The sequence below is a fragment of the Vipera berus genome, assembly GCF_964194415.1.
Source record: "Vipera berus genome assembly, chromosome: 1".
Classification (NCBI taxonomy): Eukaryota; Metazoa; Chordata; class Lepidosauria; order Squamata; family Viperidae; genus Vipera; species Vipera berus.
In genome coordinates, this window is record NC_138202.1 from 208173603 (window position 1) to 208191935 (window position 18333).

An 18333-nucleotide genomic window follows, 5' to 3' on the forward strand; every position below is an offset into this window, starting at 1 on the left:
TTAAAATACATTAAATTAAATTAATTAAGCCCAATTAAAACAACATTTAAAAAAGCTAAAACCCCTTCAGTCCAGGCCTGATAGATTGAAAAACCAGGTTTTCAGGTCCCGGCGAAACGAACGCAGATCGGGGGCGGTCCTAAGTTCCAGAGGGCAGGTACGCCCACAGAGAACGCTCTTCCCCTAGGAATAACCCGCCGGCATTCCCTAACGGGCGGTATCCTGAGAAGGCCCTCCCTGTGGGAGCGCACGGGATTGATCATCTTTGCGGGAATGAAGGCAAGCGCTCCCTGTAAAGATCATAAAAGTTACTGCTGCTACCAACTTCAGATGCTTGCAAGATGGGATCAGTCAAATTAACGTAGGCTGAGACAAACAAGGACTCCTACTTATAATAGCTGTTATGTTTTTCTGGTGGGCAACACAAACAGGAGGTATTAGTGGTTTCTGCCCTTTGTACAAGCATCTTGGAGACATCTGTTTAGTCATTCTAAAATAAGTTACAGGAGTTTACAAATCTGTAACCTTAAGGGTCTCAGTCACCAGGACCCTCGTATTAAGTTTTGCTACCATTTAAATACATTTCTGCACCAGTCCACCAAGATGGCATTTGTATAAGGAAAACGCTGGACACACCAGCAAAATTATTGCAAGGAGGGAGGGGGTGGGGAAGAAGGAAACTTTTGTTTTTTTATTCTCCCCATAGCTGTTTTATGAATTGAACTTTGTGGGTTCCGTTAAACAAGGCTAAATAATTCTGCTCGAATAGCCATGCATCAAGGGTGTTTGCAGTGGAGTTTTCATTTCCCTTGCCGCCCAGAATGAGATGACGAAGTTGCACTGGCTGAGGAGCTCAAATTCCAATCCATGGCAGCCTTGAAGTCAGCAGCCAAAGACAATAATATATAGGCAATGATATTCCCAGCAGCAAGGAAGAAGGTCACATATGCCATCTTCTTCCTACTATATTTACTTTAATAGTGGGAAGTGGGTTTGCTTTTCACTGCACTTTTATTGAGAAATTTAAAAAGGTACATTTCTAGTTTTGGAATGATCAGAACAAGATACAAATGCTATTTCTTAACCGATTTAACAGTGTACAAAAAAAATCACAAAAAATGCAGTCTCAACAACAGGATAATCAGTACTCTTCCCTCAAAATAATCCAGGAATCACAGAAGGAAAGGGAGGGTGGTCTACGTCTTTACATATTTTCTTGAAAAGAAAAATATCAAGTACAAAGGCACTGATTCTTTTGGCGAATTAAGACATAAACAATTAACAAATGTATTTTTCCCAGTTATGGGCAACCAATCTCCAAATGAGCCCACCCAGCGAAATTTTATTCAGAAGACTCTCTCACAAGCATTCCATGTATAATCTAAACGCTGGCTGCTTTAAACAGATTTATTGAAATCCACAGGAACTGCAGCCAACTATAGTCACAGAAAAATACTATGAATTTCTTTTTAGCAGGATGGCCTCATATACACTTTAATATCTGAAAGTAGCAAAAAAATAGAAGTATAAAATTAGCTGTCATATTGCACAACAAAAATATAGTTGCATCAAACAATCAAAATGGGAGATGACAGTAACTTTTAAAAGGATTGCATTGGCAAAATGACTTATTCCCTAGGCTTTAAAATGTCAGTGAATTCAGCTGAAAATACAATCATAAGAGTCAGAAATGTAAAGAAGTACAATCCTTGTTATTTGTAGTTTATGCGTTTAAAATTAAACTATTTTATTTTTTATCAGAATAAGCATCCAAATGATTTTTATGAATACAAGTAGCCACACTGGCAGCTTTAATACCTTGTTTTGGCATTCATGTATGTTTTAGACACTCCTGATGCTAAAACCCTATTGGCTATCCGAGTGTGAACTGCAGATCTTTGGGGAAACAGATCTTATTTGAATAAAGGGGCAATGAGATTATTTAAGAAGACTGTAATCTTAAAAAGATCACTTGTGAAACCAAAGACTTCTCTTTTTTGTTTCATTTAAACTGATACAGTACCAGCAAATTTTTCAAAGACAAAGAATGAGCAAATGTTTCATCTTTATTTTTTAATATAAAGATGAATCATAAAACACTGTCTGGCTTAGAAGGACACATGGCAAATGTTCTTCACAGTTATGCCAAAGAAAAGACAAAAATAGAAACTTTGTCGAATCAACAATCAAAGAATGGAAGGAAGGAAATTGAGTTCACAGCGCTCGTCTTAACATCCAGCATGAAGCCATACACAAAACATTTTTTGGGATCCATTCTTCCTTTGAAAATAATTACAAGCAAATGTAGACAAGAAAGTTTTATTCCTAAAATATAAGATATTTCTAAAATAAATTACATTTTCCATATCATTTTGCATTAGACTGCTCTAGAAATATTATTTTCCTCCTGTTAATATTTTACTGATTTCAAGTTGCAGATGCCAATCCACGGCAAAAGATGGAAGAGGGAGACTAGATTTAACAAACAGACTGCTTGTTGATTTGTCTAGCCTTACAAATAACCCATAGTTAACCTTTCCTCCATGCTTTTTTAAAATCACTTCACTTTTTTCCCTTCTTCTTGAAAAAAAGTCATTAAGTGGGCCATCCTGGCCAATTTGCCCTCAAGACCTGAAATAACAGCAGTTTCATGATTTCTATAAGCTTTTAGGAATGTTAATTCTCTTTCTATACATAACTAATCCTATTTTCCCTGCCTGGTGCATTACTGGTGCATCATTACAACTTAGCAAAAGCATGATATAAATCGATATATCCCTTGACATTCTTTTCTTCAGACTGCATCTAACAAACATTTAAATAAGAGGAAAAAGAGAGAAAATGAATAATCAGCTTTGTGTAAGAAATAAATTTGGATAGAATCGCAAGCCTTCTACAGAATCGTCTCTGCAAAGCTGGCCCATCTTTTCAGCTAACAGCAACCTACAAAAAGAATAAAATATTTTTAATTAATCAATTATAATTTCTTCTGTTATTAAGATCAGAATATGTGGAGGGTTTTTTTTACCTTTCTTTGGCTAAAAGCACAGACATTCCTACAAGCTTTGCAAACTCTTCAGCGGTAAGAGATCCCTTCTCAGAAACCTAAGAGGGAAGAAAAGGTTCAAAGCTGAGTAAATATTCTGTATTTTACAATGCTTTTTTCATACGCCTATTATATAGTGAGTATCTATTTTTCCAGTATCTTTGATTCAACAACTTTGATTCAACAACTGAGCAATTGTTAAACTTCCACACATTTTTTCAGGCAAACTTTACATCAAGATGGAAATAAAGGGCTTGAGTTTTCATTCACATTCCCCCCCAAATAAACCAGGCAGTACTCTAACTACTAGCAATAAGCACCACTGCTTTTAGAGATAAAAGACACTGTCTTGTTACGACGGCACCCTTAATCCTTAGATCAGAGTTCCTCAGTCTTTTCGGGGTTTTGTGAACCGGCTTTTTGGGGGGGGGAGAGAAGGGATGGTCCCGCATGTGCGGCAGGCCAGCATGTGTGCCCAGCTCCATTTGCACAAACAGCAGGCAAGCACTGCACACGTGCGCAGCTCCATTTGCACGAGCAGCAGGAAAGCCACCTGCCACTCACTCAGATGGAGTCCATGTGTGCGTCACTGCCTACTGCTTCCGCAAGTCAGGATGCACACGTGGTAGCCCACCACATCTGCAGCCCGGTTCCGAAAGGCTCGAGGCCCAGTAGTGGGCTATGGATTGGGGACCCCTGCCTTAGATGACTGGTAGGAAATCAATCGAAAAGCTAGTCTTCCCCTAATCCAAGCCCTAGGAGTGGTTGATAAAATGAGGAGAGAGTGAGGTAAAGAGAACTCCCATAATCCAGTGGTCCTTCTGAAGAACACTGCATGCTCCTGTTGGCAACAGTGATACTAGTACATGTTTACAATGACTCTTGCACATGAGCATGTAATTGCAATTATGAATAATACTGAAGCTGGCTTTGTAAACATTCCCATCAAGAGACATATGGATATCATCTCTGGATGATTAAGGTTCGTAAGTCATCAATGGCTTGCTTAGCAAAACATAGTATGATATGCAAACACAGGACTCTAGTTTCATCTAGCCTCCCCCCCAATGGAAACATCATAATCTGATAATTTTTAATAACAGGTTAATAAATTTATTATTCACTAGCTTCCTCTGGGCAAAGTCAGAATGTTGCTTACCACACCTCATGCTAAAGTTGCTTAATCAAGCTAATATATTATCAGCCGTTCATCTTCTCTCAGGTGGATTCGACTCTGAATAACTTAAAGTGACATACAAACTGGCCTGTTCTAGGGCACTCAGGCCATAAATCCATGAAATGACATTAGAAAGAGCATGTTGTGGGTTAAGAAAACATGGAACGTTTTTTAAGCTTATATGTTGGGCTTTCCCCATATATAAGTTGTCTGTGAGATTTACATGAGAACACAATCCTTGTCTGGCCTCGACAAATCCTCAGAATTCTGAGAAAACAAGTCTCTGTTGTCCTCTAAGAATGTGGTGAGTCAATGTGATAATCCCATATCAGCAGTAACTATGGGGAGGGAAAGGGCTCAGACTGAAGAGATCGGCATTGCAATGTTCTGATGCAAGCAATGCCTCTTTTCTATACAGGTAGCCCTCGACTTGCAACAGTTCGTTTGGTGAATGTTTGAAGTTACAACGGCACTGAAAAAAAGTGACTTATGACCCGTTTTTCACACTTCCGATCATTGCAGTATTCCCATGGTCACGTGATCAAAATTCAGATGCTTGGCAACTGACTCATAGGTAAAGGTAAAGGTTCCCCCGCACATGCGTGCTAGTCATTTCTGACTCTAGGGGCTGGTGCTCATCTCCGTTTCAAAGCCGAAGAGCCAGCGCTTGTCCGAGGGCGTCTCCGTGGTCATGTGGCCGGCATGACTGGACGCCAAAGGCACACGGAACGCTGTTACCTTCCCACCGTAATGGTCCCTATCTTTCTACTTGCATTTTTACGTGCTTTCGAACTGCTAGGTTGGCAGAAGCTGGGACGAGTAACAGGCGCTCACTCTGCTACGCGGCACTCGGGATTCGACCCGCCAAACTGCCGACCTTCTGATCGACAAGCTCAGCGTCCTAACCCACTGAGCCACCGCGTCCCTAACTGACTCATATTTATTACAATTGCAATCTCCTGCGGTCATGGGATCACTTTTTGTGACCTTCTGACAAGCAAAGTCAAGCCAGATTCACTTAACAACTATGTTACTAACTTAAGAACTCCAGTGATTCACTTAAATAACGATAATGATGATGATGATAATAATAGTAGGAAGGGACCTTGGAGGTCATCTAGTCCAACCCACTGCTCAACCCCCTGGCAAGAAAAGTCATAAAATGCAACCAAACTCACTCACCAAATGTCTCACTTAGCAACAGAAACGTTGGGCTCACTTGTGGTTGTAAGTCGAAGACTACATGTATGTGATGCGATGCAACATGAGCAACCAAAAGGAACAGAATTTATGGCACAGAGTACTACTCTTTATCAGAGAGAGATCCTATGGACCCATGTACAGTCGAGTTCTTGGCAGAAGAAGGGGTAACAAATGATAAATATCTTCCTTACATGTGAAATGACCATCCCTTCTTTTCACATAAAGCTTATTCCCAGTCCCAGAAACAGGAAACCTTTTGAAGCTAGGCTAGTGCCCCTAACCTTTGGGTCAACTACCAGGCCTTTCCTGCTTTGCAATTTAATTTAACAAATTCATTTATTATTTTGAAAAGTAAAGCAAAAACAAAAACACGTCTAATGTTTAAAAACGGGGTTTAAAATGAATTCAAAAGTTTTCCAAACAAGTATTTCCACGATAGTCTAGATGGAAAAGAGTTAAAATATTGCAGAAATTGTCTGTATTTGCAGTACAAGAAACCTGTTTCAATAAAGATAGGAAATAATATATGAAGATAGGGGGGAATCTATCAACATTAAAGTTAAATATGCTGAGTCCAAATCAGATAGATGCCTTTTTGCCTGGCAGGCGAATGCATGGCTTTCTACGGATGCGTGCTTAACAAAAAATAATAAGAAAAGGAAGAAGCCCATCTAGACACAAGGTTAGGCAATAACAATATGACTGTTCCCTTAAAATACATACTGTCTCTAAAGCAGAAGCCACCATTTCTTCTTCATTATGTGATAGGAGTTCAATCACCATAACACCACTGTCGAATATGCGTAACCTAAATCCCCAAAAGAAAGAAAAACACAAATCTGAACTCTATTCTGTCACCAAAGAGTTGGACTACTACAAATATGTCCAGTGCTAATAGCACTAGCAGTAGCATTAGACTTATATATCACTTCATAGAGCTTTACAACCCTCTCTAAGAGGTTTACAGAGTCAGCCTATTGCCCCCCCCAACAATCTGGCTCCTCATTTTACCAACCTCAGAAGACTGGAAGGCTGAGTCAACCTTGATCCTTGTCAGGGTCAAACTCCTTGCAGTGAGCAAAGTTAGCCTGCAATACTGCATCTTGTAACCACTATGCCACCTTGGCTATAATACTCTGTTTTGGTACCCTCTTCTTCCCCTTTGCGCTTAGAAGGACACAATGAAATAGAATACTTCCAGATGAGGATCTAGAGCAGACATGTCAAACACAAGGCCCGGGGGCTGGATTCGGCCCGCAAAGTGGTTTCATGCAGCCCGCGAAGCCATCCTGGAAACAGTGAGGGAACGGCCCCCACTGCCTTGGCCCTGGCCCAGAGACCCTCCTTCTGCCAGAGACCCTCAGATCTGTCCCACTCCTGCCCAGGCCCCCATAGGCACCCTTGATGCGAACCATGTAGAGCTGGCCATGCCCACCCAGTAGGCCATACGCACTCTAGCCACACCCACCCAGTAGGCCACGCCCACCCTGGCCATACTCACCTGGCCCCTTGAGGGCAACCGCAATGCTGATGCGGCCCTCAATGAAATTGAGTTTGACACCCCTGATCTAGAGGCAGAAATTCTAGCAGTTCTGTGGCCTTCACAACAGGTTCAACCTGAATACTGAATTAACTGGTCGTCTTGGTTTAAATACAACTGTAAGCTGATTTCACATTAATACACTGAAAAAAATTAATCAAGTTTAGCATGTTGCAATAAAGGCAGTGCCTAAGTTTGTAACTGATCTTGTATGAACACAGTTTAAAAGTTAGTTGCCGGCCATATACTAATGCCTGCTGAACTTCTCTCTTGCAAATGGGCAGTGCCCCTAACTAGATTTTTTTTCTTTGCTCTGCCTTTTCTCATATCTCCATCACCCATGGTTTCCTCAAGTTCCTGTTTTCCTACCATGGGCTATTATGTCCTGCTTTCTTTAGCCATTTTAATTAGCCTTCCCCATACTCCTCCTCCTTCCTCATTGTATGCAGCCTGCTTTGATCTGAAGACCGGAGAGGGTTTTTCCCAGAGTTCTTCCTCATCTGCTAGGTCCTTCTTTGCAATTCCACACTTCCTCTTTCCGGTTCCTGAAATGTTGTTCTTTATTTATCCACCTTTCCAATTTCTTTTCCACACTGTGCCTCCATAGCAATTAGATGACTTGCAAACTCTGCTTAATTTACAACCTCCCTATGCGTAAGCTTTTATCTCAATCCAAATATCACATAACTCTTTCCTCATGCATTTATACTGTTAATTGCCAAGTTCTCCATTTTTTAAAAAAATCAAACCTACAAAACTATTCATTTTAAACAGATCTCCCATATAATTATTGGTCTATCAATTATTAGTCCTCTTAAACTGGAGGACTACAGTTCTATTTGGGAGGGGATATATATATATATATATATATATATATATATATATATATATATATATATATATATATATATATATATATATATATATATATGTAAAATTTCCATTTGGTAAGATAAATAGCTGTATATATATATATATATATATATATATATATATATATATATATATATATATATATATATATATATATATATATATATATATATGTAAAATTTCCATTTGGTAAGATAAATAGCTGTGTGTTTGGCAAATAAATCAAATCAAAACTCTCTGTAGTATTTCCATTCCATTAGTCTGGAACATAGTTGTCAACTTTTTTTTAATCCTCTTTAATACCCCGACAAACAAATTTGTTAGCAAAGCTTTTTCCACATATGGGAACAAAGTGATAACAACTTGGTATAACTTAAATTGCATATGCCAGAGTACTGTGAAAGAGATTACCGGGCAGATGAAGAACTGAAAAGTTTAGTCCAGTATGATTTCTACACTCCATAACTGCATGAGGAAGCAGCATGGCCAGCTTTATGAGAATGATATTGTACCTTAAAATGTGGGCATTTTGTATGATGAGAAAACTCCACTCATAGATTTGGTTTTTGCTTTTTGTTTTTTGCCACTCCCTAATTCTGAAACTCATTTTTTCCCACATAGCTTTTATAAGGATCTGAAAAACACATCAAATAAAAGTTCTATGTGCACCTCTGGAGATCCTGAACAAAGGGCAGGATGTAAATCTAACAAACAAGTAAATAGAGCTGTAGTGGTACAGTGGTTAGAATGCAGTAAAGGTAAAGGTTCCCCCACACATGTGTGCTAGTTGTTTCCGACTCTAGGGGCCGGTGCTCATCTCCGTTTCAAAGCCGAAGAGCCAGCGCTTGTCTGAGGACATCTCTGTGGTCATGTGGCCGGCATGACTAGACGCCAAAGGCGCACGGAGCGCTGTTACCTTCCCACCGTAGTGGTCCCTATTTTTCTACTTGCATTTTTACGTGCTTTCGAACTGCTAGGTTCGAGTAACAGGCGCTCACTCTGTTACGCGGCACTCGGGATTTGACCCGCCAAACTGCTGACCTTCTGATCGACAAGCTCAGCGTCCTAACCCACTGAGCCACCGTGTCCCTTTGCAGTACTGCAGGCTAATTCTGCCCATTGCCAGCAGTTCAATCCTGATGGGGCTCAAGGTTGATTCAGCCTTCCATCCTTCCAAGATTGGTAAAATGAGGACCCAGATTGCTGGGGGCAACACGCTGACTTTGTAAACCACCTAGAGAGGGATGTAAAGCACTGTGAAGCGGTATATAAGTCTAAAGGCTATTGATAAATACAAGGAAGGGAAAGGGACTGAGCCTCATCCTACTCTTTGAGAGGTTTCCCCTGCACCCCATTACAATTTGAAGGCTTCTTACCTTAGAGGTAACTTTAGTGATTCCAACATCTTACAAGCATTTACTAGATCTTCAGGAGAAAGCAACTAATGAGAAAACATACATAAGCTTAATCTTATAATAAGCACACTTCTATATTTAGGATATCTCTACAAGGCTTCTGCATTCCCTTGTGAGATTTAAAGAGCAATTAAATGACAAGTGTTTACAATTGAATGATGTTAACGTATATTACAAACCCCATTCTTTCTTAAAAAAACATGAACGTGCAAGACTTAAAGAATGGGGACTAGCACACATTCAGATGATTCATACTTGCTGAAAATATGCATGTTTGTCTTTTTGGAAATGCTTCACTGTCATTCTTTAACATGATGTGTTGGATTACATAGCCCACATCCTCCAGTTTTTACTATCAGCTAGCTGGTGATAATAGGCATTAAAAACTGATGCAGCTGGTCAGCACCAGATTGGGGAAGCCTGGCCTACCTTGTCACCATGTCACTGAGCCTCTGAAAAGAACAATGGAGAGCAGAATTTGCTACCCTCTGCTGCTTTGTTTCAAATGTGCCAACCTCAAAATTCACAATAGCTGAAATCCATCTCTCCTCCTGCACATCTGGCAATTCCATAGCAAGATGGTGGCAATGGAACGTCCCCTGGGTCTTCTGCTAGCTGATTTGTAGCAGACAGTCTTGCAAATATTCTAGTTTCAACTAAATTTCTGTGAAATGTTTACATCTTCTAACCAAATTTGTGCACACCCTTTAGCTATTTTACTCTATCATTAGTCCCGGGGTTCTCAAAGCAGTTTATGTACTTTATGTACATACGGACACACAGTCATACGTTAACAATCTACAGACACCCCTTTTTCTGGCTTCATACTATAAAACTGTGCTTTTCTTTTTTAACCACAGGATGCTTATACTTCACAATACAGTACAATGGTATATATGTTTAGCTGTTTTCCAAAAATAATCTTAGTGAGTTCAATGGAATTTCATTTTGTGTAAATTTGAACAGAGTTGTAGCCTTAAAAATTGCAATCTACACACTTATTCTCATTCTACTGTTTTTCAATGCCTTGCTAGATGGCTTATTGTGCTAGGACAATCTATGTACTGTTGACCAATAGCAAACAATAATGGTTAAGTTCCAGTATTTGTCATCAGCAATTACTCCAGAAAGGTTCCTTGGCACATTTAGTGAAGCTCAAATAGTTTTGTCAAGGTGGAGAAGATAATGCATTCCTCACCTCTAGGCCACGAGCGCGATTCACCAGGCAATAAACCTCCGTGAGGGACATTATTCCTCCCCGTTCCTGTTGATTTAAGAACAGCTCTTAAAACACAAAGTCTGCCATCCCAAAGCAAAGTTGGGCAATCTGACAATATCAATATTTACAGAGAGAGGACTGGAAAATTAAAAATGGTGCTGAAGTTATAGGCCAAACAGATGTAGCTTCACAGCAGCAACATACCTGGCGCCAAAACCAACAGGTGCAGGACAGCGGTACCAGAACATTCAACACACAGCCATCAATTTGTCAAGTCTTTCCGGTCATTTCTTTGCCAGTGGTACTTAACATTGCCAAAAATATATCTCAAGTCAACAGTCTCTTTCTGTCACCAGTAAAGATATGAACGACTGATAGCGGTAAGAATCCTTTTTCTAAGACTTAGCTTTTAACAAAATACTAGACAACCCATGACTCCCTGGTTCATCCTTTGGGAGGTATTTCCTTATTAAATTTCTCAATGCTTTCAGGAATGAGAGTTTCTAATGTACTTCCTTCACTGGAAAAGATGGGATACATTCAGATGTATCTGCCGTGAAAGTAATCTACATTGAACTGTATAGCACAGTCCACCATCAGCACAGGAAATGCTTTATGACATTCTAAATTACGCCATACACTGATTTATGGTAATTTTTTTATTAAATTTGCCAAATTTCAATATCATGGGAGTCATAGATCCTGGAATTTTGGATCTTACATTCTGCAAGTTAGCTCATCTGAGGTAATTTGGCTGAAAACATTTTGCCCTATGGTACATACCATTTCACCCAGTTATAGGAATCAAGAGTTTTAGTAATACATAGATGTAAAGGAGGAAAATAGAAACATAATCTTTTATTTGCTCTGAAGTGCCTCTGAATTGAATTTTCACAGGACTTGTATTACTTTATTTGCCATGCATTCAAATATCTCTTCTCTTGGCATGCATGGATGTGGAAAACATTTCAGAATGATTTCTTTGTTCTAAGGGATCCAAATATAACATTTATGCTACAATAGATTTTAATTTGCGCTTCTGTACCGGAGACAAATCACACTTTGCCAAATAAAGTTCAGTTCAGTACAATCCACTTCAATGTTCTGTATGATGTTTGAGAGAATCCCTCTTGGATAGTTTTGGTCTTCTCTTTAAACAACATCCGAGCTATCAAACATTTTATTTTTCATGTATTGTACTGAGTTTTAGCTTCTACATGCCTGGTTTTACATTTATTTTATTCTACTCTTGGTGTTATTGTATGAGTGATTTTACTAGTATTTTTTTTTGCTGTAAAGTAGACCTTGCTTTGTGAATGCCTTGTGCAGTGATTGAAATTATTATGGTGATGATGACGTAACTTTGTGCCCCATGTCTTCATTTACAATATTTGAAGTGTCGTTCTCAGTGATTTGTCTGTCTTTACAGTAAGTCAGCACTTGTTGTCCTGTACCTGACCTGTTGGTTTTTTTCTCTCCCCCCCCCCCGGTAGAATGGAGAGATTGCCTAAATAAGAAATCTCTTTTGGAGCTGTTTTTCGGTGCAAAGCTTTTATCCAGAGTGCTTCCCACAAAAGTGCTCATCCCAAGTTAAGCAGCTCAGCTCTGTGGTCTTCATTAGCTGGCTTGCAGATGCTGCTTGCAACTGAAAAGATTTTTAATATTTTCGCACCTTGGTTTTTGCTTGCTTCCTAAATGGCTCAAGACTGGGAGCCAGGAGTGCCACCAGGCAAACAGCTGGTACTAGCCTATTCCTTTCCCATTGTGTCCCTGCTTGCTGTCTTGTAATCCCTTTTCCTCAAATTAATGTAATTACAAACATTAATTCTCTTCTTGTTAATCATTCCAGCACTGGGATGAGCTTCCCAAAGGACACAGGAGTGGGGGAAAAGGAAAGCTGAAGGAAAATTGTAAGCACAGTTGCAGTTGAGTGGTGTTCCACTCAAAGACCATGTCCCTGAGTGACCAAGTTATCAATCTCAATTGCGCTGGCTAAATGAGGACTATGTGTATTTTAATGGATTTATTTATAAACAGTTCTGATTTCATAAAGCAGTGCATTTACTTTATTAGGAAAGTTATTAAGTTTTCTCTCTATTATGAGAAAGAAGAAAATCTTTCCCACCAAATACAAACGAAAACAAAAAATCATAGTCGAGGAATTGAAATCTGTAGATTCGGGAAGATTTATGCATGGTATATAAAATAAAGATTCTCTTAGAATCAAATTAACATAGCAGGTATGTCCCGTAATTTTTTTGACAACAGTTCAGAAGTGGTTTTTCAAGATTTTCTTTTACAAATTCTGAATCTAGACTACAACCCCTGGATTTCCTAATATTCTCTAATCCACATTCTAAGTAGGTTTGACTTTCTTGGCTTTTTGAGTTTGGCTAAAGTCACAGTGTGCTAGTATATAAGGCTACACAATGAAAAATAAAAGACAGTTAAGTACTTTACCTCTAAAGGTGCCTGTAAAATTCCAGCTAATTGTTTTGCCAGTTGCATATGGTAATGAGTGCCAGATCCATGAGTTTCCCGAGTAACTGGATTGGCAATGCCCATGCTCAACAAATAGGATTTGAATCTTATTGTCTAAAAAAATGACAAATTTTAAAAATAATACAGAATATCGGATTCTTTACCAAACAGTAATTAATTAAAATAGATTTATCTGAATTTGGAAGATTCCAATATACCAAAGGAGATGGGAAGGAAAGAAGGAAGGAAGGAAGGAAGGAAGGAAGGAAGGAAGGAAGGAAGGAAGGAAGGGAGGGAGGGAGGGAAAGAAATCGTTCCATAGCCTGACATGGTCATGATGAATACCTGGCATGTTTTGAAAACAGGAATTATTTTCAGGGGAGGGGTGAAGACAGGCTATTGGAAGAAAGTACTGTAGAAGCAGCCACCTAGGGATAAAAGTATAGCAGGATCCCATCACGTGCTTACTTTCTGAAGCAGATTTATATTTGAGGAAGCTTGTTGATCCACACAGTGGCTCAGTAGGCTTTCCATGAGAATATTCTTTTTGAGAAGCTTCCCGTAATGATACGGGAGTGTCAGTTTTGTTATGTTTATTAAGGTTGGGATGGAGGGAAGGAAATTGTTTTCACCTTAAGGGTAAGATATAGTATAGAAATGGAATGAAATGGAATGGAATTTTAATAAGCCCCCTCTTGTAATATCATGCAACCAGTGTAGTATTGTGGACCACATGGCACATAACATTAATCTTGTTTACCTAGTTAAAACTTGTTTACCAATATTCACTGAACAAATCAAAAACAAATGAGCTGTATTAGAATGATATGGGAATTGTATTTTAGCAGCATATTAGCTGACCTCATCTTCAGTGATGTCACCCTGCTTCTCTCTGATCTTGCTAGCAATTGATTTTGACAGCTCCACCATTTCCTTTGCCTGTAAGACACAACATAAAGCACAAAATAATGAGGGAACACAATCTTGCTCCATTATTGTGGATCACTCTTCATGGAACAGGCTTCAACTGTTCAGCAGGTCAAAGTTAGGAAACAGAGTTCTTGGATTAGATGTCAAGATTGAATTGTTAACTTCTATTGCTACTCAACTTGCCACAAAAACAGGGGTGAGGAGTAGGAAGCAATAATAATAATAATAATAATAATAATAATAATAATAATAATAATAATAATAATAATAATAATAATAATAAGAAGAAGAAGAAGAAGAAGAAGAAGAAGAAGAAGAAGAAGAAGAAGAAGAAGAAGAAGAAGAAGAAGAAGAAGAAGAAGAAGAAGAAGAAGAAGAAGAAATTGGAAGGGACCTTGGAGGTCATCTAGTCCAACCCCCCACTCAGGCAGGAAACCCTACACCATTTCAGACAAAGAAGTACATTATATTAGAAGTAAACAGTAGTCTAAGAAGCCATCCACGGACTGTGAGAGCCAAGGCTACTAACACAAGTGTCTGACGGAGAAGTGGACCGTTCTCACAACAAACCAAAGACATATGATTGGGCAACATGAACACTTGCTGGGTGGGGGTTATGGGAAGCTATTGTTTAATTAGGCAGATTTTTGCATGGGAAAACCAGAGTTGGTTTTGCTTCCTCAGTTCCGAGATGTGTATTCAATAAAGTTTATCTTTTATGGCACTTCAAAGCCTTGAAGATTCCTTAATTTTGAGTTCCTAGTTGGACGGTTGACATTAAACTAGCTCTCTTAAAGCTATGAGTGCAGCCTACTTGGAGGCTTCCGAGAGGATTGTAACATAATGATGTCAGGAGTCAAGAAGGTCACAGCCAAGCCTGGGCTGGTCCCTCCACGAAAAGCACTGGGGTTAGCCCAGCTGGATTTTAGAATGCAACCGGTGGTAACGAGGTCCAAAGTGAGAGTGGAGAAGACGGAGTAACCGCATGTGCGAGAGGAAAGGGCTGTGGCAGGGTCCCTCTATACTGGCCAAACGGTCCAATGGACAATTGGTGTGGGGAAGGCCACCAAGATGGAGTTCCCCTTAATCCCACTGGGGGTTGCGATAATCCGAGGGAGCAAATGGAAGGCCAAGAGGGCTGTGGACTAGGAAGAGTCAGCAGAGTAGAAGCCCCTAACCATCTCCCACAGCCCTTTGGTGGAGCAGCTGCGTGAAAAGTTTGGTGGGATGGAGATGCAAGGAGTGGAACAGGTGAAGTCCCCAGCCCGGGGGGGGGCAGCGCTAGGGATGGCTCAGGCTGTGGTTTCGTCTCAACCAGCAGCACTAAGTCGGGGGTGCCAGGGAACAGCTAGAACTGCACCGCTGGCTTCCAAGCAGCCCCCACTAGTCCCTGGCTGGCATTTCCCTTCCTTTACAATTCAATTAGGTGTTATTGAGATGGAGTCAATTGCTGCTCGCTGTATAGACAGATATCTAGCATCTAGACATATTGTCAATAATATTTCACTTTATTTAATTAATTTAATGATAATAACTTCACAAGTAACCACTAAGCTAGCTATGATGATTCAAATAATGCATATTTATAGTATGTGCATGTGCTTGTGTGTGTGTGTGTGTGTGTGTGTGTATTGCTCAAAAAAATAAAGGGAACGCTTAAACAACACAATGTACTGTATTTAATAGTAGGATGTCTTATTTTCTGTAAATATGATGATGCAAGATATACTTCTATATAGCAGATACCCAGAACTACCCACCCCTATTTTATTCTGTTGAATAAAATTAGTTTCTCCAGTCCCAGTTAATCAGCATGCTTACTGATAAAGTGGAGATATTACCTTTTCCATCAGCTTGCTGAGGTCTTCAAAAGCCTGAAATAATAAACTGATTTAGTACTATATAATTTCTTCATATTGAATAAAATGCAATTGTATCACACCTGTAACTTCATCATTAACTTTCCTCCCAAATTCAAAAAACTAAAAAACAATCCTTTGCCATTTTTGGAGTTCAAGTATCAGTACTTTTAATACATAAATTATATACATGCTTCTGTAACCTAAATGGATTGTATTTCTGACTAGAAAAGCACACTAGAGACTTACCCTTAAAAAGCCTCCTATCTTAGAGCAACTCATTTTCAACATGGTCTGAAAGTAAATAGTTACTCTAAACCAGGATATTCTCATCTGACATGCATTTATAATTTTACAAGGTGAAAGTAAATCGACACTAGGAAAATCTGGAAGAATTTAATAGGGCATGATGCTACATAGTTTTTTTTTACATATTTATTTGCAAAACTCACCATTTCAATTAAAACTGCATATTTAGCCTTGCTCTCAACAACATGAACAAATTTCTTACCTAACAATAAAAGAAAAAAACACCTACAGTTGCAAGAAAAAGTATGTGAACCCTTTGGGATTACGTGGAGTTTTGCATGAATTGGCCATAAAATGTGCTCTAAACGTCATGTAAGTCACAACAATAGAAAAACACAGTCTGCTTAAAATAATACTACACAAACATTAGCTGTTGTCATGTTTTAATTGAACATAAGATGGAAACATTCACAGTGCAGGGTGGAAAAAGTATGTGAACCCCTAGCCTAATGACTTCTCCAAGAGCTAATTGGAGCCAGGAGTGAGCCAACCTTGACTCCAACCAGTGTGATGATAATAGATGTGTTGCTGACAGCTGTCCTGCCCTTTAAAAACACACACCTGTTTTGGGTTTACTGGTCTCAAGAAGCACTGTCTGATGTGAACCATGCCTCGCAGAAAAGAGCTCTCAGAAGACCTACGATCAAGAATTGTTGACTTGCATGAAGCTGGAAAGGGTTACAAAAGTATCACCAAAAGCCTTGATGTTCATGTGTCCACGGTAAGACAAACTGTCTACAAATGGAGAAAGTTTAGCACTGTTGCTACTCTCCCTAGGCATGGTCGTCCTGTAAAAATGACTGCAAGAGCACAGCACATAATGCTTAATGAGGTAAAGAAGAATCCTAGAGTGTCAGCTAAAGACCTACAGAAATCTCTGGCACATGCTAACATTTTTGTTGACACATCTACAATAAGGAAAACATTAAACAAGAATGGAGTACATGGGAGGACACCACGGAGGAAGCCATTGCTGTCCAAAAAAAATATTGCAGCACGTTTCAAGTTTGCAAAAGAGCACCTGGATGTACCACAGCACCACTGGCAAAATATACTGTGGACAGATGAAACCAAAATTGAGTTGTTTGGGAAAAACACACAACACTATGTGTGGAGAAAAAAAGGCACAGCACACCAACATCAAAACCTCATCCCCACTGTAAAGCATGGCGGAGGGAGCATCATGGTTTGGGGCTGCTTTGCTGCCTCAGGGCCTGGACGGATTCTTGTCATTGATGGGAAAATGAATTCCAGAGTTTATCAGGACATTTTGCAGGAAAACGTACGACCATCTGTCCGCCAACTGAAGCTCCGCAGAGGATGGATGATGCAACAGGACAATGACCCAAAGCATACAAGTAATTCAACAAAACAATGGCTTCAACAGAACAGAATATGCCTTCTGGAGTGGCCCAGAGTCCTGACCTCAACCCGATTGAAATGCTGTGGCATGACCTTAAGAGAGCGATTCACACCAGACATCCCAAGAATATTGCTACACTGAAACAATTTTGTGAAGAGGAGTGGTCCAAAATTACTCCAGATCGTTGTGCAGGTCTGATCTGCAACTACAGGAAACGTTTGGTTGAGGCTATTGCTGCCAAAGGAGGGTCAACCAGTTATTAAGTCCAAAGGTTCACATACTTTTTCCACCCTGCACTGTGAATGTTTCCATCTTATGTTCAATTAAAACATGACAACAGCTAATGTTTGTGTAGTATTATTTTAAGCAGACTGTGTTTTTCTATTGTTGTGACTTACATGATGTTTAGAGCGCATTTTATGGCCAATTCATGCAAAACTCCACGTAATCCCAAAGGGTTCACATACTTTTTCTTGCAACTGTAGATCAACAGACAGTGTGTTTTAAATCATCCTACTTTCAACTGTTTCAGGCTTTAGTACAAAGAATGTATACACACCTGAAAGGAACTTCCTGAGACAAATAACTAACGGAATCTCCTTTTTCTAAAAAAAAAACAATAGCTAGCAGATGCAGAAAATCTATTCTAAAATTCAGGGCACCAGTTTTAAAATTAAGTGATCTGAAATTCGGATTACTTCACAGCAGTTTCCCTCAACTGACACCCATTCTTTGTATCCTCCAATAGACAGAGGAAGAAAAAGAGAGCAGAGTTACATGTGGCTCTTGGTCATATACTGTGAAAAATGCAAATATTGGTATATTTTTGTAAATCTGCTAAAAGAGCCTCCTTTGCCTTGGTAGTTCACAGGTTGAACAGTAGTGAGGAGATTATTGTTTCTTGTATAGATTTGTAGA

General features: G+C 39.4%; 1 protein-coding gene across 2 annotated transcripts in view; it reads right to left on the reverse strand.

Annotated features, from left to right (window-relative positions):
* Positions 1–993: 993 nt before the first annotated feature.
* The window catches only part of VPS36 (vacuolar protein sorting 36 homolog), a 28768-nt gene continuing 11428 nt past the window's right edge, over positions 994–18333 (reverse strand). For both annotated transcript variants that reach the window (XM_081314557.1, XM_081314558.1), the window contains 8 exons: positions 15726–15758; positions 13816–13893; positions 12934–13068; positions 10453–10518; positions 9216–9280; positions 6150–6234; positions 3029–3105; positions 994–2943 (listed from right to left, as the gene is read on the reverse strand). In XM_081314557.1, coding sequence (XP_081170683.1) covers positions 2850–2943; positions 3029–3105; positions 6150–6234; positions 9216–9280; positions 10453–10518; positions 12934–13068; positions 13816–13893; positions 15726–15758 — 633 coding nt within the window. In that variant the 3' untranslated portion in view covers positions 994–2849. The remainder of the gene's footprint in view (positions 2944–3028; positions 3106–6149; positions 6235–9215; positions 9281–10452; positions 10519–12933; positions 13069–13815; positions 13894–15725; positions 15759–18333) is intronic.